We start from the raw sequence: 21633 nt of genomic DNA, 5'->3' as shown, positions 1-21633 counted from the left end.
GATCTTGGAAATTAAGCTGGCACAAGGCCGGTCAGTACTGGGGATGGATGACCAGGGATTTGCGCCGTGTTATAAACCACCACCTCCGATGTCATGTTCTAAAACCATCCCAGCGCAGCACGGGCAGAGTGATCACGCCCCTCCAAGACATGATTAACTGCTGGAGAAACCTTAAAACAAACACTCGCTGGTGAATTGTCACCTGCACCGAGTTTATTACGAGCAACCCTGGAAACTTGGCATGGCAATGATACAGAGTTGGCGGAGATCTGTCTGGCCAATGGAAACATAAATTGAATGAGACATCTGTTTTGCAGGCAAGAAGACATCTCTCATGACACCCTCTGCCGTTTGATTAAACGCCATCCGAGGCTTCGGTTATGGCCAAAAACAAAGCATTGCTCCATCTCCGACTGACGGTGCCGTGCAGCAGTAACTGCATTGCGTCAACACTTCAATCCGCACGAGCTAACCCGCTTCAAGGCGAACAGCCCGATTGAAAAAAAAGATTAGCACGAAAAGCGAAATTAAAATTTAAAACGGACAAAAAATTACAAAATGCGGGTCATTTCATTTTGTTTAAATAATACAAAAATGAAATTAATATCATCATAATAACGTTAATGACAATAACGATAATAATCATAATAAAAAAACTGAGTAAATCGGCGAGCCGGGTTCAGTCGCCTTTCTTGTCCTCAGGCCCCTTGGGGAGCACCGAGTCCTCGGTAGCTTTTTCCGGGGGTGTCTCTTCATACCTGGGGAACATCGGTGCCTGTCAACGCTCAGCGCGCACCGTGCAATCGGCATCACCACAACGCTCGTTTAGGGGCGCACGAGGATTCTTGGGTTCTGCTATCAAAAACTTTCCACCGTCAGCGAATTCGTGCACGAATCAAACTTTTTAAAATCCTTTATATTAAGTTCGCTTGCTTGCTTGCGTGCTTGCTTGCGTGCTTACGACCGTGCAAATCTTTCGGTCGTTTTTTAACCCACTTCCCGTGATCCAATCGAGCTGACATTTTCCACACAGACTCGTTGTGCGTGACAATTGATTTTCGTGATCATTTTTTTTCCAAAATTTTACACTGTTTAGGGAAAAAAAATATTTAATTACCAATTGCTTAATGCTGCTTAATGCTGGCAGCCATCTCAAGCCAGAGGACGAGAGGACTCTAGCCGCCACGCATATAAAGAATTTATAGTGAAAAACTTTGTTTTTACGGGTTCATTTTTTTATATCCACGTATGTGTTTGTACATCTTTATACCAATAGCACAGGATTTGCTGTATTAAAAGACATATGTCACGCTGCCTATAACAAGGAAAACCAAAGGGTGTACAAGGGTGGGAAATTTACCAATTACACTGGTCAACACACTTTTTCTGGCATAAGGTATCCGAACGGTTTTAAGGTAATTTTGGGGTGCCGATTCCAAATCTGGCATCAGTTTTTGTCTATCACATCAGGTTTTTGAGATATCAAATATTGCATTTTCAATAAAAACTGCTGAAGAAAAATATTAAATAAATGTGGATATCTACATAAAATTATATTATAAACACACTATCCTAAAAATACAGCACCATATTTTAACACTAAAGCAGTCACTGACTCGCAACAACTGGCAATCATAAGTGACAGAGTTAATTTCGGGTAAAATCAATGAAAATGGGGTATGCCGATAACATAAAAATGAGATGTGATAGAGCAAATCTGAGATCAGATTTGGAATCAGCACCCTGAAATTATATTCTTAGGTTTTTTCGGTAATGTCACGTAGGTAAAAAATTATAATTAATAAAAGTTTAATTTTTTACCTACGTGACTTTACCGAAAAAACCTAAGAATATGAATCCATGCTGTCACGAAAGCTTAAAATCTACCCTGAAATTAGTCTAAAACAGCTGCAAAAGTCCAGGCCAGAATTATTTTTTGTTGACCAGTGTAATTGGCTCAAAAGGTTCCAATTCCAATACACATGCGAGCAACGGGTGTGGCATCAACTCATCTCCTCTGGTGGCCCTGAATCAATGCTGGAAATTCCACATTCCTGCAATGGGGGCCAATCTCTCTATATGAGGATACTTGGTTATTGAGTTATTGCATTAGTGGTAACTGAAGAGAGGGAGAGGACAAAGCAGAGTTAGTGGCGAGTCGGTTAGTCTGCTAGAGGGCACTCGCATGCTGTACCGCTGTAGTGCGTACGTTGCGGGTAGGATGGGGGTCGTGAGCTCCCCCTCAGCCATTAACGTCTCCGGCGGGGGGACTGGGAGGGGCCGGGGTTGGGGAGGGGGGTGGGGGCCCCCTGCTCCCCCACACTGCCGATAGGAGGGGTTTGCGGGGGATCGTCCGATCCCGGGAGGGGATCCTCCAAGGGCAGCTCGTAGCTTTAGGAGGCAAGAAGCCGGGAGGAGAGAGAGAGAGTGGGGGTGGAAGGTGGACAGAGAGAGAAAGAGGCGGGGGTGGAGATGTGGACAAAACAGAGACAGGGAGGAAAGAGAGAGAATTGCTGGCAGGAATGGGCACACACAAATGCAGACATATTCACAAAGACACACAAATGCGCAGACACACAGACACAAGACAATGATCCCCTGTGTGGCAGTCACAGATGTTTTTGGGAAAGTGCTGTTAGCGAGCGCCGATGAAGGCCGGCACGGCATACGAGAGGGTGGTTGACCAGCACCACAGCAGGCCATCTTTGTCTCCCTGGTGGAGATGCTTACACAACCACACCAGGTAGTAAATTTAGGCTGAGTCGACCTAGGAGAGGCCCAGAAGCGATTCTGATAACTGTCACTGGTGTTGGCCGTGAGCAGGAATCGAACTCGGGTCGCCGGGTTCGTAGCGCAGCGTGCTAGCCACTGTACCACCGCTCCCCACACACAGACACACACCAAGACAGATGTAATACGAGAATATCCGGCTCACTGACGTATCACACCTTGTCATGGTGATTGGCTCTGCCGGTCCTGGCTTACAGCCAATGGGGGGAAGCCTGGGGACATGGCCCTGACGTGTGGAAGGGTGACAGCTATGGAGATTGGTTCTGCTGACTTTGGCCTCAGCCAATGGGGAGATGAGTCAGGGGCGTGGTCCCGGAGCTGACGAGGGAGCCTGGAAGATTCGACGCAGGCTAACGAGGATTGGCTGAGCGTACCACGTGACCCGGGTATTAAATAGGGGTAGAGAGGAATGACACGTGGTCAGAATGGAAACCAATGGAGGAAGGGGCCACGCGGGAGCGGGGCTCCGAGTTGCCACGTGGCGGTTGCGTCTCTCTCGGTCTATCTGTCCCTTCACGTTGTCTACCAGCAGCGGGAAGTAGCTGTAACCCAAAGTGAATAAAAGACGGATTCCAGAAGTTGTCTCAAAGAGTCTTATTACACAGACATGAGATAGACTACCGGAACAGAGGTCGCAATATGAAAGGCTCACAGCCGAGTGCTGCAAATTGTCAGTTAGAGGAAGTCATCCACCCAGACTGCCAAGTCGACAACTCGGGCTAAAAACACACGCATTCACTCCGACATGGGTTGAAGGGGAAACATGGGGTGTTTGTGTGCATGTATGTGGTTATGCGTATGTCCTGTATATACTTGATTATGTGCATATGCATGCATTCAAGTACGTACATGTGTATGGTTATGTGCGTTTGTGTATATGTGCATGTTCATGTGTTTGTGTGTGTACATATTCATGTGCATGTGTCTTTTTACGTGTGTTCATACTCACAAGGACACGACACATACTTATATGTGTAGTGTTCTTGTGTGCGTGTTTATACATGTAACTTTATGTGTGTGTGTGTGTGTATTAATCTCTCACTTAAACATCTCCTTGACCTCCCCCTTGAGCAGAGCCACCAGCACAGGCAGCCCAATGCAAGCAGGGACCAAATACAGCAGCGCCGGCTGCAGGGAGACAGGCACAAGAGACACACGCCACACGGGGACAGGCAACACAGGGACAGACACCACCAGGGTGAGAAGGGAGCACGTGGGTGCAAACGGAAGAGACAGAGGGACACAATGACACACGGGGGGGGGGGGGGGGGGGGGGGAGAGCATGCGAACATAGACGAGACATGCACAAAGACATGGGACATGAGAACACAATCACACAGGGCAGGAGACACAGACAAGAGGCGAGACATACACAAAGACATGGGACATGAGAACACAATCACACAGGGCAGGAGACACAGACAAACACACACATGGGGACAGGAAGCATTTCGATACCGAGAGGACACGGTTAGACACAGACAAAGAAGAGATAATGGGGAAACACCGGGACATGGGGACGGAGGATAGACGACAAGGACACACAGAGAGGTGACACGAGACATATGAACACAGGCACACAGGACAGTGGACACCGGGACAAAGGAACACGTGGTTAGGAAAACACATGAGATCACAGGATCATGGACATTCAGTAAACAATTCAGAGTGGATTGCCCGCTAAGAAAATTAGCTTACGGCAGTCCTCATCTGCCATGAACAGCTCGAAGCCAGTGGTGGAAACTCCATGTTCCTATGGTGGGGGTCGAGTATGCCCACAGGGAAAACCACTGGAGACTTCCCACAATGGGGAACTCATTGTATCGACCACGGCGGAGGATTTATGAAACATGCCCAACCAACGTTTTCAACGTGTTGCGCCGGGAGATCGAAATGAACTGGCAACTTAAGCCATCTAGTATGACAAGAGAGACACCATACTCTTTGGTTCTTTCGGTAAAGTCACGTAGGTATAAAATAAAATAAATCACGTGACTTTACCGAAAGAATGGACATAATAAAAATAATTCTCACGACGTTTCGGCCACAACGCAAGCAGCCGTCCTCAGGTGGAGAACAGGTCGTGAGAATGATTTTATTATGTTTTATTTTTATTATTTTATTATTTCCATTCTACGTGACTTTACCGAAAGAACCAAGAAGATGAATCCCTGCATTCACGAAAGCTTTAAATCGAAATTTTACCGAAAAAACTAATGGATTCCTGCAGTCACGAAAGCTTCAAATCAAGAAAGAGAGACACCGCTGCTGTGCTGGTCGTGTAGCCATCAGGGTGAAGGGTCACGCTCACCTGAGCATGCTTGAAGGTGTGCATCACGAAGATGGTGAGACCCAGGCCGAGGATGTAGGCAAGGAAGCTGACGTAGAAATACGTGCGGCTGTTTTTCTTCAAGCTGTTCATCCCAAACACAGATGATGATGATGATAAAGGTCCCACTTACAGTTGGTAGGAACAATGTATTACTTTTTGTGTTTAGTTTGTTGGCCTTCCCCCCCGCAACTCCGATTACGTATACATACACATTAATCACTAAGAGAGTTGCGCATAGGCAAAGCCCAGGCCAGGTTAAGACACCTATAAGGTATTGATGACCACCGTTGCCGGGAATTCAACATAGGCCACCTGGATTATAGAGTAGAAAGTTAAACACTGCTAAGTACATAAATAATGGCCATGCCATAGACACGAAACCAGCGCTACTGGGAGCCAGGGTTTGACCGCAGGATCTGGGTGTCTCTTTTTAAATCCTTTATATTAAGTTCGCTTGCTTGCGTGCTTGCTTACGACCGTGCAAATCTTTCAGTCGTTTTTTAACCCACTTCCCGTGATCCAATCGAGCTGACATTTTGCACACAGACTCGTTGTGCGAGACAATTAATGTTCGTGAAAAAATGTTTCCAAAATGTTACACTGTTTAGGGAAAACAAATTAAATATTTAATTACCAATTGCTTAATATTGGCAGACAATGATCTGACCCATAGGTGGCAGCCATCTCAAGCCAGAGGACGAGAGGACTCTAGCCGCCACGCATATAAAGGATTTATAGTGAAAAACTTTGTTTTTACTGGTTATACTTATTTGTCTTGTAAATAATGATAGTTAAATACAGCCCTTCATTGATTCGCTACTGTATGAGGGCCTCCCCACACAGTGCGGGCTGTAGGGTATAATTAATAGCGCAGTGCACGAGCAACTACCTCGCACGCACACGAGAAAACACTCCGAGAAAAAACAACTCACTATTTGCAAGGTAAATTGTTACCTGATATCAAAGCGGAGCAGGAGGGCAATGAAGATTCCTGAAAAAAGACAATACGACTTTACATTAGGCTTCATTCGCATTGAACGAGGCTGACAACCCTGTAAGTAAGCCTCGGGTAAACCTGCAGTGAAACAGAGTTGACACCAACATTAAATCTAAGCCTCACTCTCCCAAGGACCAAGGTGTTAGTCAGAGCTGTCTTGTGATATCAAAGCTACGGGCAAAACAAGCGCCCGCACCGAGCGCGTCGCCTTGCACAATTAACAAACTTTTGTCGTTTATGTTGCAGATCTTGATCCATGTCGTAGAGAACAGACTCCACTGCAATATTAATACATGATATAGACCATTGACCATGGAAATAGACAGGCAGGGAGGCAGGTGGGCAGACGGTGAGAATGATGGGCACGCAGACAGACAGGGAAATTGTGCAAATGAGACAGGCAGACAGGTAAGCAGACAGTGAGAATGATGGGCACGCAGATAAGACACAGAAATAGTGCAACTGAGACAGACAGGCAGACGAGAGCCGGACAGACACAGGCAGGTAAAGAGAAGGCACGCACCCAGATGGACAGACAAGCAGTCAGGCAAGCAAGGGCATACACATACACACACACAAACATGTAGGAAGACGGACGGATGCACAAATGGATGGACGGACCTGGTATGACGATGTCGCCGAGTCCCAACATGGCAAAGTTGCTGGCCTCCAATCCCCTCTGCAGCAGATCTTGGGGGAACACCACTGCAACACGACAGCACTCGTGAATAGCATAACTATTTTCCCGCAGGGTGGGTGACGATAACTATCTCATAACAAGGCCACCAATGCACACGTGTGAAGAGGCGGTGTAGCCAACCTCCCCCACAAGCCCGGCTGCCCTTTTTCTAACGAGCGTTGATGTTGACAACACAATTCACGGGGTTTCTCATTTTATGGCCTAGATCAGCGTTCTGCCTTCTGAGCCATCCGACCACCTTTAAGTAAACGTTATACTGGTAGGAACCTCCTGGTTACACCAGCCCACAGGGGATTATTGTGTCCGTCTGTTCGTCGTGCATCCAAAAATGGGAGGGGTGGGGCTGGGTGGAGAGGGGAGGGTGGGGAGGGGCTGGGTGGGGAGGGGCTGGGTGGGGAGGGGCTGGGTGGGGAGGGGAAGGTGGGGAGGGGAAGGTGGGGAGGGTGGGGTTGGGTGGGGAGAGTGGGGCTGGGTGGGGGGTGGGGCTGGGTGGGGAGGGGCTGGTCACCCCGTGGTGCCCATATAAAACTAAACGTTTAACCTACTCACGCCGGCTTGTGCCCGACCTCACAGTCGGGCATATTTGCGGAATACACCACGCCGCCGTTGACCCTGCAGGCCATTGACCGAGCAACTCAATTCCCTCCGCAGGAATGTGTCCCTTGTGACAAACTGCACGACTGTGTTGTCAGTCAATACCAAATGAGCCCCACTCAAGCGGACAGACGGACGTAGCGGCCTCACGTTTGATCGGAGCCTCGAACGACTTCGCCACAGTCACCATGACGTTAGTGCCGAACACCTGGGCGATGGAACGGAAACATGAAAGGAAACGCATGCGCACACACGCGGAGAAACGATCACAAACACAGAAAGGCACGCGACAACGCATCCATTCATCGAGCACAAGTGATTCTTACTGGTGCCGATTCATCTTAATAATCCATTATGAAAATAAAGTTTTCTATCGATTAGCACTGCGCTATAAACCCAACTAAATGATTTGGATTTCCAGCCTCAACGAACAGCGCTGGTGATATCAGAACTGGTCATGGAGCCTCCTCCCTAGGTCGATTCAGCCTTCACTCAAAACCTGGTGCGGTGTGACAGAGATCACCCGTTGTGGTCCGGAGTACACTAGCATCGTTCCGGCCTTCAAAGATGCTCGCTCACAGCAGAATCTGAATATTTTAGACTGTGGAGGAATCCAATGAGCTAAGTAGTTCTTTAAAGCTTTCGTGACTGCAGGGATCTCCTCCCTTTGATGCTGCTAATCCTGCATAATGCACGGGCATAATATGACTTTGAAACCCCCCGCCCACCTCCTACGCATTTCACAAGTAGTACTAATCACATATCTGCATTTCCCATAAATATGCTAAATTCCTCTTGATATGCAATTTTTTTTTGTCAAGGCGCCATTCCCCTTCCAACCCAGCTTAAATATACGCTCCAAGCGTGGTGGTGTTTCATTCAGACGCTGTCTCCCCGACAGACCTGGTCTTCACCTGAGGATGGCTGCTTGCGTTGTGGCCGAAACGTCGTGAGAATGATTGTATTATGTTTCATTTTTATTATTTTATTATTTCCCTTCTACGTGACTTTACCGAAAGAACCGAGAAGATAAGTAGCTCTTTTTCACAGATTTCCAGTAGCAGTTCACCCAACAACCTGTATGGCTACATGGAAGATCTCTCTTTACAAGTGCTTATGTGCGTGTGGGCATGTTATGCGTGTGCAGGTAGGGCTGATGATCGATCAGATGTGCTGATGTGGTACGGGAGGATTTGGAGCCGAGTGGACTTGCCGATGACTGTAATCAGCGTTTATCAAGGTCGGCTTCTTTAGGGGAAGTTCGAAATGGACGCTACGAGGCAGCTGAAGGGCAGAGGAGCGACTCATAACAATGAGCAAAGCGCCAGGTGGCTAAAACGCAGCAAAAGTTGGCACAGTGGGGAGCAGAGGTGGTGCATCTGCCAGCCATTTGTCAGTCAACCCATGGCACCTGGCTGGCACAAGCGCTGTGGTAAGCTCACCGCTACTTAGTGACGAATGGTGGCTGGTGTCATTGTTGTTACGTGTACATATGTGCGCAAGCAATCGAGCGTGCGTGCGTGAGTGCGTGCGCACACCCAGAAGATGTCGTAGATGAAGAGTCCGCCCAGCAGGATGCACCCGGTGCACACGTTGTTGAGATGAAGCAGCTCCACTCCGTTCAGTGCAAATGCCAGCCCAAACAGGTTGTTGGCGATCCAGTGCTTCAGCGCGACACGGCCGACACAACCACGGTTTTAACAGCACAACCAGTGGCACGACCAGTGGCACGACCAGTCGGCACAAACTTCGTTCGTAATAATACTACTTGCAAGGCGCAGCCCTGAAATTGCTTGCTCACTCCCACTGCCGGCAGAAAAGGCGTCCACAAGAGCGAACACAAATAGAGGGTACTGGGTCTACTCTTCAACGTTGACATGTTGGAAGGAGTGGGCGTCAACCAAACTTTAACCCCACCACACGCAAACCTGCCGATTGACTGACTGTGGTGTAACCAATTTTATCCTGCTGCTGGGTGGGCAGAGGAGGTGGGGCGAGGGGGATTTAAGAAACCTGCACAATTGTTTCTACGATGGAATCTAGCCGGCGACCTCTGGATTGCAAGTCCAGTGTGCTGCTAACCATTACACTGTGGCAGTTTCCCACAGCGTGGACAAGGCGGTGATTATTCATCAGACGATGAGTTAAAATAAGAATGCAGGCAAGGGTGCAAGTGAGAGTGTACAGGTGCGATGTGTGTGTGTTCATTGCAGATTCCAGGAAAGCGAAAGCAGGTCACACCTTCTTGAGGATGTACCAGACGCCCACGACAGAGCTCAGCACAAGGCAGAAGAGGTCCTTACGGTCAAACTCGTAGTTCAAGATCTCTGCATAAACCAGGACAGGAAAATAGCGTCTTAACGTGGCCAAAACACAACGCACAACTGTTTTGCGAGTGTGCTTTGAGCGCCTGCGTGCGTACATGTGTATGTCACTGTGTCGTTGTTGGTGTGTGTGCGTGTGTTGGTACCACTGTGTGCACCCCTATGCATGTCCGCGTGTCGTCGTGGGTGTGCGTCTATTGCTACGTGTGCGTGGCAAGGTGTTCTTTGTGTCAATTTGCGTTCACTCGGTACTGTGCGAGAGTCTATGCTTGCGTGTCGTGGCGCTACCGTGTCCACCTGCGTGTGTGTGTCTGTGTGCGTCCACGGGTGTCTGTCTGTATGTGTGCGTGTAGACTTACCCTCACGTGCCTCCCCAGTGCCCTGTGTGAAGAGCAGCTGATACTGGGAGGCGAAGGCTGCACCCGGGAACAGTCGAGCCATGGCAGGACTGACAACGTAGAACACAGAGACAAAAAGACATGGTACCAAAAACAACACCTCCCACGTTGCGCCGTACTGGCGTTCATAGGTGCGCAGTGGCAGCACTTGCCCCAACAGCCTGTGTAGACTACATAGGGGATCTTTATCTTTGTGTGTGTGTGTGTGTGTTCACCTGATCGTGTGTGACAGAGCCAGTATCCCCAGCACAAAGAAGTACATGGAGAGGAGCAAGTTGATGTACTCTTGCGAGAACACCTGAGGACACATAGTATATGCACAGAAATATAAGCAAACACAAAGATCCCCCATATAGTCTGAACAGACTGTTAGGGGCAAGTGCTGTTAGCGCGCGCCGATGAAAGCCGGCACGGCACACGAGGGAGTGGGTGGCCAGCACCACGCCATAGTGGCGATGTATACGCACCGCACCAGGTACTTATTTGAGGCTGAGTGGACCAAAGCAAACACACACACAGTTACACCCACACATATCCATATACACATGCAGAAATGCATACACCAAAACGCACACGCATACTTAACGACACAGTTTCAACTATGCACATGCATAAAGTAGCAGCTGCACACGCATAAAAATAAACACCCATACACAAAGAAACTGTTACATACACAAACATATGTAAAAAAATACACACATTTTACACCTAAGACACAGATGCCCTTTTAAGTCTGTACACCCATGCAGTTTCACACACACATACACATCACACACAAATACACTTACACACATGCACAATCTGTTACACCCACACACATAACTGCGCACGTATTCAACAGACGGGCACACAGACGATGCTCCCAGCAAGGGGCGTGCGCTTAGACTCGATTTTAATTAAGTGTTTAGTTATTTTTGTATCAAATTTCTTACTTCGCATGGATCATCAAGTTTCTCACTTCGCATGGATCATCAAATCCGGGTGGTATGGGAACACAACCTGGCACCATGGCTTCACAGTAATCACCGCATGTCAGTGGCGCGCGCATGTGTGTGTGCACGTGCGATTGTTTACTGGAGTCGAAACTGCTGTGCACGCTATGTGTATGTGCTGTGTGTGCATGTAATACGGCTGTGTGTCACGTACTAGCAGTGTGTGTGTGCGCGTCATGTATTAATAGTGAATATGTTATGCACGAGTGTTCTGAGCCACATGCTTGTAGTGTCTTTAACATGCTCTTGGTAGGTGTGCTAAATGTTAGTGGTGCCTGCTGTGTGTCGGCGGTGCTGTGCTACATCAGTCTCAAGTGTGGTGTAAGTCTACCACAAATCAGCCCCTTATGTCCTAAGTATCAGCGGACTCGTGGGTGTGCGCTGGCATGCTCTTGGTATGCGTACCATACGCTAGTGGTGTCTGCTACATTGGTCCCAAATGCACTATGTTCCAGCGGTGGGCATACCGAGCGTGAATGTCTGCTACGTTTCATCTACGAGTAGTGTGTGTGGTATAGCGGGCGAAGCATCAACAACAACCGCCAACGACAATGGCGGTTGTTGTTGATGCGTGCATCATGTGGCGGTGGAGTGCGTGCGTGCGTGCGTGCGCGAGCGGTGACGCTGCACCTTGAAGAAGAGGTAGAGGCCAAAGAGCGTGCAGGACGCAATGATGGGGAAACGAGCAGCGTCGCGGCTCGTGATCGTCTCTGTCATGTCCGACGTCGTCTGCGAAAAAAACAACACGAGGGACACAGACACAAATACGTAAACATACAGACGCACGGAGACAAACACGGGAAGACAGACAGAGACAAAGGTCCCCTGTATAGCCTTTAAAAGGCTGTTGGGACAAGGGATGTCAGCGAGCACCTATGAGGGTCGGTGAATCACGCGAGGGGGTGGGTGACCAACACCAAGCACAGACACCTTTGTCTCCCCAGTGATTATGTTTACACATCACACCAAGTACTCATTTAAGGCTGAGTTGGCCTAGGGGAGGCTCAGGACCGATTCAAATATTCACCACTGTCTTTGGCTTTGAGAGGGAATCGAATTCGGGTCGCTGGGTTCGTAGCGCTGTGCGCTAACGATGCACAGATAGGCACACTAACAGAGATGCAAACAGGCAAAAATGCAAATGCACACACAAACAAAGACAAAGATCCCCCGGATAGCCTTAGACTGTCAGGGCAAGTGCTGTTAGCAAGCACCTATGTAGGCCGGAACAATATACGAGGGGGTGGGTGGCCAGCACCACGCCCGACCGCCTTTGTCTCCCCAGTGGTGATGTTTACACACGGCACCAGATACTCATTTAAGGTTAAGTCGACCTAGGGGAGGCCCAGGACAGTTTCAGATAATCGTCACTGGTGGTGGCCGTGAGCGGGAATCGAACTCGGGTCGTCGGGTTCATAGCGCAGCGCGCTAACCACGACACTACCACACAAACCCACATAGATGCACAGGCATCCAAACACACAGAACAATGAGATCATCCTTTTCAAATCGTTACGGACGGTTGGTTAATCTTCTTCTGGCATGCTGCTGAATGTAAAAACTCAAAACAGTCCAGTTTACCGAGCCAGTTGATGGTGTTATTTATGAGGGCCGTGTGCAGCCCTTCCACTCCTCTGCTGAACGATCTTTTGGGGCCATGGTTTAGGATATGATGCTTAGTGAGAACATATTCCAAGACAGCATGACATGTAGTTGATAACAACGCAAACCCAGTAGTGCAAGTCTATTTTCAGCGAATGAGTCCGGGCAGAGGCTTGCTTTTTTTAAGGCCGAATGGCCCAGACAAGGTTTAGATACTAATTACTATTAGCATTGTGTATCTTGATCAGGAGTCAAACTCAGGTCACTGGTAAATGCGTAGGTGGCTCATGATCATAATGCTGGAAATACCCACAGGTCAGAGGTCGCAAACGGGTTTTGATTCCTTACCCGTACCCGGCCGCACCAGGGTCGCAAATGGGTACCCGTACCGGGCCGGGTACCCGTTCCCTATCCGTACCCGTATCCTACCCGAAATGAGTGACAAACGGTTACTCACCAGTGACTCACGGCCTACCCGTACCAGTACCCGGCCGCACCAGGGTCGCAAACGGCTACCCGTACTCGTACTTGGCCGGGTACGGGTAGCCGAGTATCGGGTAGGGTACGGGTATCGGGTACCCGGTTGCGACCTCTGCCACAGGCCCTGGCAAATTTGGGTCAGAAGCTAGAGGATTCTCATCTGAAATAAAATCTGCCCAATTTGGCATTGAGAAATACATGTCATGGGAGACATAATTGCCCCCCGCCCACTACCGTGTACACAATATTCACCCCTGAAGGGATCTCAGAAGCAGCTCAGTGATATCTATTTCTGCGGGCCATTCTCTCACACGAAAGGTAATTTCATAATGACGTGACGCCGATAGCAATGTTGTGATATAGAATAAAAGTTCCAAAAAAAGTGCCCTCTTTTTAAACACTCGACTGAAATGCGGACTCCAATTCAGACGGATTAAGTGTCAAAAACTCGTGGCGGGGAGCCAGTGCGTTGAGACGAATGTCCCGGTAAACAAACCGTATTAATAGCTGTCTATTAATATGGAAGATTGCTTTATGTCTGCTCATTAATGGGGTTTTATTTCTCACTATGAAGCACATACTGCTTTATAAATGAGCACAGATTAGATGCGCTTGGGTAACTCAGTGGGATCAAATGCAAAACTCAGTCAAACAAAATAAGCCAACATGCAAACTGTTGCAATTCAGAACAATATAAGAGGGATGGACATCAAAGGCATTTCAAACTATTTATGGTTAGTGGCATGTTTTTTGACATGATGATGATGATGAAAATGTAATTCCCTATTCAGCAAATATAGTTATTTGGTTCTTTCGGTTAAGTCACGTCTAAAGATAAAATAATAAATTAAATTAAATAATAGCATACGACGTTTCGATTGCAACACAAGCAATCATCATCAGGTATAATGAAATAGCGACATAAAATCTAACCAGAAAACTATAGACAGACATGTAAGCAGACAGATATCACCAAGATACATAGAGAGAGCAACACAGGTAACAGAGAGGGGTGATCATCTCTGTGGGGTCTATTTAAGGCCACCCCACAGAGATGATCACCCCTCTCTGTTACCTGTGTTGCTCTCTCTATGTATCTTGGTGATATCTGTCTGCTAATATGTCTGTCTATAGTTTTCTGGTTAGATTTTATGTCGCTATTTCATTATACCTGATGATGATGGCTTGTGTTGCAATCGAAACGTCGTATGCTATTATTTAATTTAATATTTTATCTTTAGACGTGACTTAACCGAAAGAACCAAATAATAATTCCTGCAGTCACGAAAGTTTCTAAAATTAAGAGCAAATATAGTCTTATAGCCCTTTTGTCAATTTGCTTCAAACTGAAAAACTTGCCTACACTGTCTATCATACCGGTTGCTTAAACATACTTCACCACGCTGGCCCATAACGTGAATAGAAAAACTAATTCAGACTGCCGCATTCAAAGTTCTAACCACTGCGCCAATGATAGCAGAAGGAAATCGTGCAACTCGCATTTCCAAGGAGCACTTCACTTTTGGATATTCTGTAGTAGGTAAATATAAAACTCCGATCGTATTTACAGCTGACGATCGGACTATGTTAGACAGCGGCTGAATGGACGAGCAATTTGCTGAAAGGGTGGCAATCTAAGAACTCGACGCTCATCGTCGCTGCACGTGGGCGAGGGGTGCCGATGAAAGAAAACACGAAACCCAATCAGCACGGTGGAGGCGCATGACTCCTTCTTGATTTCACAGACCGAGGCGCTGTACCAGATGCACTCGGAGGAATCTAGCTCAAAGGTTGCATTGGCACCACTCCAAGAGGAATGTGGTGACCCATTCCAGGGTTGACAGGGCCACGTGCAATGTGTGTTAGTTACATCATGGCCACCTACGGCATTACCAGATGTTAGTGGTGGCGGAGGTGATATTGGTGGAGGTCGTGGTGATGAAGTTGAGTGGCAGTGGCGAGTATGGTTAAGATGAGATTGGTAGCGGTGGTGAGTGTTGGTTGGGTTAATGATAGGCGAGGTGATAATGGAGTTAGTGATAATGGTGGTGGTGCTGATGGTGATAGGTGTGGTAAAGGTGATTAGTGTGTCGAGGGTTGTGTTAGTTGCAAACAAGTGTGTCAAAAGAGTGTGAGTATTTAACCTAGCAGACTCGTCGGTGGGGTTGTTGGATCACACAAGGATCAAGTAATAAACAACTGCTTTGAATAAGAGATTTATATATATATATTCAGAAAGGAATTTGACCAAGATTCTACACAAGATTATCTTGAAAAATACCCATATCACAGAAATGTTTTCCCAGGTAAATATCTATCATATGCCACTGTAATTGCTTTTATATGTATTTTACTGTATTGCTTTCCGTCACAAATGTTCACTATTGACAATACAACTTCCCTCGTTTGAAATGTAAATATTTTACCAGCCACGAATTTCAAAATGGGTAAGAGCACAAAGCTTGATATATTATACAGTTAAAACCTAACTATTGTACTTTCATACTCTTTCGTTCTTTCGGTAAAGTCACGTAGGTAGAAAAATTATAGATCACGACGTTTCGATTGCAACACAAGCAATCGTCATCAAGTGGGACAACCACAGCAAGAAAAAACTGCTGAAGTCTAGTTTACTTTCCTTGAAATTCAAATCACAAACGCTGTATATAGTAGACTGAAATGGAATATCCTATGAAGTAATGTCTAAAGATAACACATTTACTGTGAATCTAATGGTAATTTAATACAAAATTTATGGTGTACTCCATTCTTATTACCAATAGTGCCATCAGCCACAATCTATCCACTGCTGGATTAAAGTCCTCAAAAGTCGTTGCCCTACCACACGGTGTCGTGCTATAATAATATATCTAACTCCTGAACTGGACGAGGCCTCTAATCTCATCACTCCACCTCCCCGGTGGTCACGCTCGCAGGCATTTTTAAATCCTTTATATTAAGTTCGCTTGCTTGCTTGCTTGCGTGCTTGCTTGCGTGCTTGCTTGCTTACGACCGTGCAAATCTTTCGGTCGTTTTTTAACCCCCTTCCCGTGATCCAATCGAGCTGACATTTTGCACAGACTCGTTGTGTGTGACAATTAATTTTCGTGAAATTTTTTTTCCAAAATTTTACACTGTTTAGGGAAAACAAATTAAATATTTAATTACCAATTGCTTAATACTGGCAGACAATCATCTGACCCATAGATTGCAGCCATCTCAAGCCAGAGGACGAGAGGACTCTAGCCGCCACGCATATAAAGGATTTAGAGTGAAAAACTTTGTTTTTACGGGTTTACTTGTTAAATCCTTTATATTAAGTTCGCTTGCTTGCTTCAGACCGTGCAAATCTTTCGGTCGTTTTTTAACCCACTTCCCATGATCCAATCGAGTTGACATTTTCCACACGGACTCGTTGTGCGTGACAATTAATGTTCGTGAATTTTTTTTTCCAAAATTGTACACTTTTTAGGACAAAAATATTATATTTAATTACCAATTGCTTAATGGTGCAATGCAATCATCTGACCCATAGGAGGCAGCCATCTCAAGCCAGAGGACGAGAGGACTCTAGCCGCCACGCATATAAAGGATTTATAGTGAAAAACTTTGTTTTTACGGGTTATACTTGTTTCTCCTTTGCCTGCCATTCCAGCACTAGTCTCATTTATTGGCTGTCATGTCTGCTAGTCAATGTGTCTTGTACAAACCCATTTACTTTTCTCAACAAGCACTAAGATGTCTGTAATTTGTGTATATTTTTGTAGCTGCTTCTCAATGAAGTTACAAGGATGCACCTCTCCGTCCGTACCTCTTTTCACAGTCGTTGCTCGAAATTTTCAGTGTTCATATTTCCGGAGAATATTGGACCGATTGGAAAACTTTCTTCTTTGGGCAAATTGGTATATTGCGAAATTAAATTTTACAAACACACTCCAATCTGCTCTTGATCACAGTCCACGTTAAATAATTACCCGAGGCATACATACTGTGTTATGTTTGCCTGTTTTGTCCATACAAAAATATAGATTTTATTTTCATCAAATATTTTCACTTTGGATCCAAAATCAATTCCTCTAATTGATATCCATTGGTACTTATAGTGACTGTCACCATAAAATGACATTTATGGGACATTATATATTATATATGCATTATATGTGTGTCTTTATTTCTCCAATATTCCTAAAATGTATTCTCATCATCTTTGTTCCTGAGAATACATTTTGAGAGCTTATCTCCTTACAGATTTTGTATCGTTACCTTCCTCACGGAAACTCAGCGCAGCTGTTCTATGCTTGTAAACAATTTTTTTATCCTTGTTGTATGTTTTTTTATTACGTCTGTTTTGACAGCTTGGATGACTGTATCAGTTTCCCACTGAGTTAAATGCGTTACTATCAATCATTCTGACCAGGACGAATAAATATCAAATACTTAGCCTTTCTAGACCACAAGTAGTACTATTTTGATTTAAAGCTTTCGTGACTGCAGGGATTCATATTCTTGGTTCTTTCGGTAAGTTTCCTTGCTGCGGATTTCACACCTGATGATGATTGCTTGTGTTGCAGTCGAAACGTCGTGAGAATTTTATATTTTTATTCTTTTATTGTTTCTCTTCTACGTGACTTTACCGAAAGAACCAAGAATATAAGTAGTACTATGTTAGAAGTAAAATTATTTAATATAATAGTAAGGCAGACGTATTTCATTGATAAACACATTATATTGAGATAAAAACAGGTACACGTGGATTAATGACATACTATAATTTAAACTGTTAAGATAAATAAGTGGGATTGGGCAGGACACGTTATGGCATGAAGGAATGATGGCCAATGATCAAGAATAATAACGGAATGGAAGCCAAGGAATGGCTAATACAGGGCAAGTCTTTTATAAGGGATAACCAAGTACTGTAACTTTTTTTTCAAATTTACTTGGGTATACTTTTAAAAGACACACCTCTCTTTCATCGCCCGAGCATAATTTGACAAGGGTCGGCACAGACTTATTATTTACACACACCTGGCTGCGACCTGACAAAAAAAAACACACGTAACATTTTACTCTAAATGAATACACCGTTTTTAATTTCCAATTCAATGCGTTAACGCATTCTAACGAGACACAGCAAGAGGAACCATATGGGTTCCAGAAAACATATGCTGGTTAATTATACAAGTTTAATAAAACTAACTGATGAGAAAGAAAGAGCGAGTGGGCTTGCAAAGGACACGTCATGGCTTAAAGGGAACGATGCTAACGAAGAAACAACGCAGTGACACCATTGGAACCTCCTTTGCCAGTAGCAAAATATGATAATTGTGTTTTTACCCTTTTATCTGGCTACAAAACTGACACCTTTGCATTCCGACCGCAGGTATTGTGGTCAATGCAAACATGGCTTCTTGTAAAAAAAAGGTGTCAGTTTTGTTGCCAGATAAAAGGGGTAAAAAAAAACAATTATCAACGCAGTGACAGCCAAGGAACCCAAAGCGTCGACCGAGGAAGACGGACACACGAAATCAATTCGTGGGATCGTGAAAAGCTCGCGACGGCTCAGGAAGCAGTCCATCCAGCAGTGGATTGACCACTGCTGATGGATAACACTGAGGACAATTCAACACACACACATACATATGGTGCGCGGCCTACGCAAACCGGCGCAATAATCCCCCACCCCTTCGCTCTGCGGGGCCCCGCCGCGTGACGCGCGCCTCCCCCGGTAGGCGCCGTCAGGCAAGACCGTGGTCGCGGCCTGGGCAAGGGGGGGTACCGCGCCTCTCACCTTGGACTTTGCGGACTTGACGCTGCGCAGGGAACCGAAGAAGATGGGCAGCAGCGCCATGACGACCAGGGAGCCATAGGCGAGTGCGATGCCCTCGGGCGTGGAGGGAACCTTCGCCGTGGCGTTGACCGCCGCCTCGGCCACGGAGAGAGTTGCGTTCAGGTCCGTATCCGCCATCGCCACGTACTCTTTCTGCCTCGCCGGCGATTCGATTAACTTCCTGATCGATTCCTTCACGCGTCGGGGGAATCGTTACGTTGGCTTGATTGTCTTGGGGGCTTTGAAGGGAATCGATTCTTTGCGCCGATTCACAGTCAGTTGGAGATGTTGTCGATTGGAATCGTTCGTGGAGATTGTGTAAACTGTGGTTTACAATAACAGCTGGCAATGGTTTCTGAATAGGTTGCCAGATCAGAGGGTTTTTTTTACTTTGTATATTTGTGTGTAAAGGGTGATCCAATTATAGGTACTCCTCTAATTACGAATATTCAACTTATGAACTTTGAGAGATACGAACAAACATGCCACCACCACCGCCGTGCAAGCGGCGGCGGTGGTGGTGGCATCGACATCTGCAGAAGTGTGAAGAACCAAATTCTTTGGTTATTTCGGTAAAGTCTAAATTGTACTGAGTGCACTGGCAGTCTATAATGTAGACTGTAGCCTGGTTCTTAACCTTAGCGAGCGTACTGGCAGTCTATAATGTAGACTGTAGCCTGGTTCTTAACCTTAGCGAGCGTACTGGCAGTCTATAATGTAGACGTATTCTTGGTTCTTTCAGTAATTTTAATATATGAGAATAGGGTTTCCCCTTTTTTCTGGCAACAAAACAGATGTGAAGATGTTAAAACACTAAACTGAAACCTTTTACAAGGAATCATGTCTGCATTAACCACAATACTTGTGGTGAGAATGCAAACCAAAAACATACTCTGATAATATATGCGTTGTCTTTGAAACTGATTGGTCCACACCAGAGACAGCTTTCTTTCGAGCCTAGTCTCAAACGGTGTAAGACTAGAGGACGCCAAAATGCTTACTGAAAGAACGAATAAGTATAACCCGTAAAAAAAGTTTTTCACTCAATCCTTTATATGCGTGGCGGCTAGAGTCCTCTCGTCCTCTGGCTTGAGATGGCTGCCACCTATGGGTCAGATGATTGTCTGCAGTATTAAACAATTGGTAATTAAATATTTAATTTGTTTTCCCTAAACAGTGTACAATTTTGGAAACATTTTTTTACGAACATTAATTGTCTCGCACAACGAGTCTGTGTGCAAAATGTCAGCTCGATTGGATCACGGGAAGTGGGTTTAAAAACGACCAAAAGGTTTGCACGGTCGTAAGCAAGCAAGCACGCAAGCAAGCAAGCGAACTTAATATAAAGGATTTAAAAATAAGTCTACATTATAGACCGCCTTTTGGCGTCCTCTGGTCTAACACGGTTTGAGACTAGTCTCGAAAGAAAGCTGTCTCTGGTGTGGACCAATCAGTTTCAAAGACAATGCATATATTATCAGAGTATTTTTTTTTTGCATTCTCATCACAAGTATTGTGGTTAATACAGACATGATTTCTATGTTAAAGGTTTCAGTTTGATGTTTTAACATCTTAACACCTGTTTTGTTGCCAGAAAAAAAAGAGGAAACCCTATTCTTATATTTCGGCACTAGCAAAGGAGGTCCCAATTGAAACCTTTGTACAAGGATTCATGTCTGCATTAACCATGATACCTGCAGTCAAATGCAAACAAAAAACACGAGATGATAATATATGCATCGTCCTTGAAACTGATTGGTCCACACCAAGGGATATTATCATCGTGTTTTTGGTTTGCATTTGACTGCAGGTATTGTGGTTAATGTAGACATGAATCCTTGTAAAAGGGTTTCAGTTTTTTGCTAGAAAAAAAGGGGGAAAGCCCTATCATTATATTTTGGTACTGGCAAAGGCGGTCCAATGACGTGTTGAGCTGTTTTACACAATTGGTTGATCAATTTCAACTGCACTTAACATGAAAATAGACTTTGGCTCAAAAGGCCATAACCAAACTAAACCGAGAGCTGAATCTGATTTCATAAAATTGGCCATATTCCCGAAAAAAGGGGCTCACATCTAGACAGTTGAATGTGATTAAAACGGGTCTACAAGTAAATTGTCTCAACCTGGCCACCAATGACCGCACCCAACAACCAGCGCCTAAAATCTGGCCCTGCACAAAGGGATACATTCCAAATGTGAGAATTAAATGTTGACTCATCCATTACCCTCGGTGGTAGGGTGTGTGGCAAGTGCTGCCACCTACTTTGTAAACCACGAACTCTGTGATATCCACTTCTGCGGGCCGTTATCTCATGCGACGTTGCACTGATCTGCAATATATCCAAATAGACTCTTCTTAAATATTTCCTTCATTGTAACGGGAATGGGTGAATTCACGTGGTTTAATCGTGAATAAGATAATCAATAATGTAAGGATCACACACACCATCCAGTGGTTTTCTCCAGACGTTTCAACCACAGGACCTTAACACATTTAAGCTTTCACCCTGGTGGCCGCTATGTAATGTCGATGTTAGTCAACAGATGACAAAACCAAGCCTATATGATTGAATGCACAACTCAAGTCTTAA

General features: G+C 45.7%; 1 protein-coding gene across 2 annotated transcripts; it reads right to left on the bottom strand.

Annotated features, from left to right (window-relative positions):
* Positions 1-193: 193 nt before the first annotated feature.
* LOC133340883 (minor histocompatibility antigen H13-like) lies at positions 194-19222 on the bottom strand. 2 transcript variants are annotated; one of them, XM_061549349.1, is made up of 13 exons: positions 19001-19222; positions 11758-11856; positions 10351-10433; positions 10097-10185; positions 9655-9740; positions 8952-9077; positions 7564-7621; positions 6741-6824; positions 6077-6113; positions 5102-5204; positions 3833-3918; positions 2210-2391; positions 194-758 (listed from the first exon to the last, which is right to left on the bottom strand). In XM_061549349.1, exons 1-12 carry the CDS (start codon positions 19175-19177, stop codon positions 2250-2252), a joined length of 1170 nt encoding a protein of 389 aa, XP_061405333.1. In that variant the 5' UTR covers positions 19178-19222; the 3' UTR covers positions 194-758; positions 2210-2249. The 2 variants fall into 2 exon arrangements, with proteins under 2 accessions (XP_061405333.1, XP_061405334.1); XM_061549350.1 differs by lacking the exon at positions 2210-2391 and having other exon boundaries at positions 19001-19220.
* Positions 19223-21633: the final 2411 nt, after the last annotated feature.

The sequence above is a fragment of the Lethenteron reissneri genome, chromosome 10 (genome assembly GCF_015708825.2).
Source record: "Lethenteron reissneri isolate LAM-NWPU_2019-01 chromosome 10, ASM1570882v1, whole genome shotgun sequence".
NCBI classification, from domain to species: Eukaryota; Metazoa; Chordata; class Hyperoartia; order Petromyzontiformes; family Petromyzontidae; genus Lethenteron; species Lethenteron reissneri.
This window is presented reverse-complemented; position numbering and strand designations above follow the sequence as displayed.

What these genes read in the sequence shown, in the direction of transcription:
- LOC133340883 (XM_061549349.1), bottom strand. Translation starts at nt 19,177, where the DNA reads ATGGCGGATACGGACCTGAACGCAACTCTCTCCGTGGCCGAGGCGGCG. An exon ending in TCAAGTCCGCAAAGTCCAAG is followed by an intron (nt 11,857 to 19,000) that starts GTGAGAGGCGCG and finishes TTTTTTTCGCAG; the next exon opens with ACGACGTCGGACATGACAGA. An exon ending in CACTGGGGAGGCACGTGAGG is followed by an intron (nt 9,741 to 10,096) that starts GTAAGTCTACAC and finishes TGGTTTATGCAG; the next exon opens with AGATCTTGAACTACGAGTTT.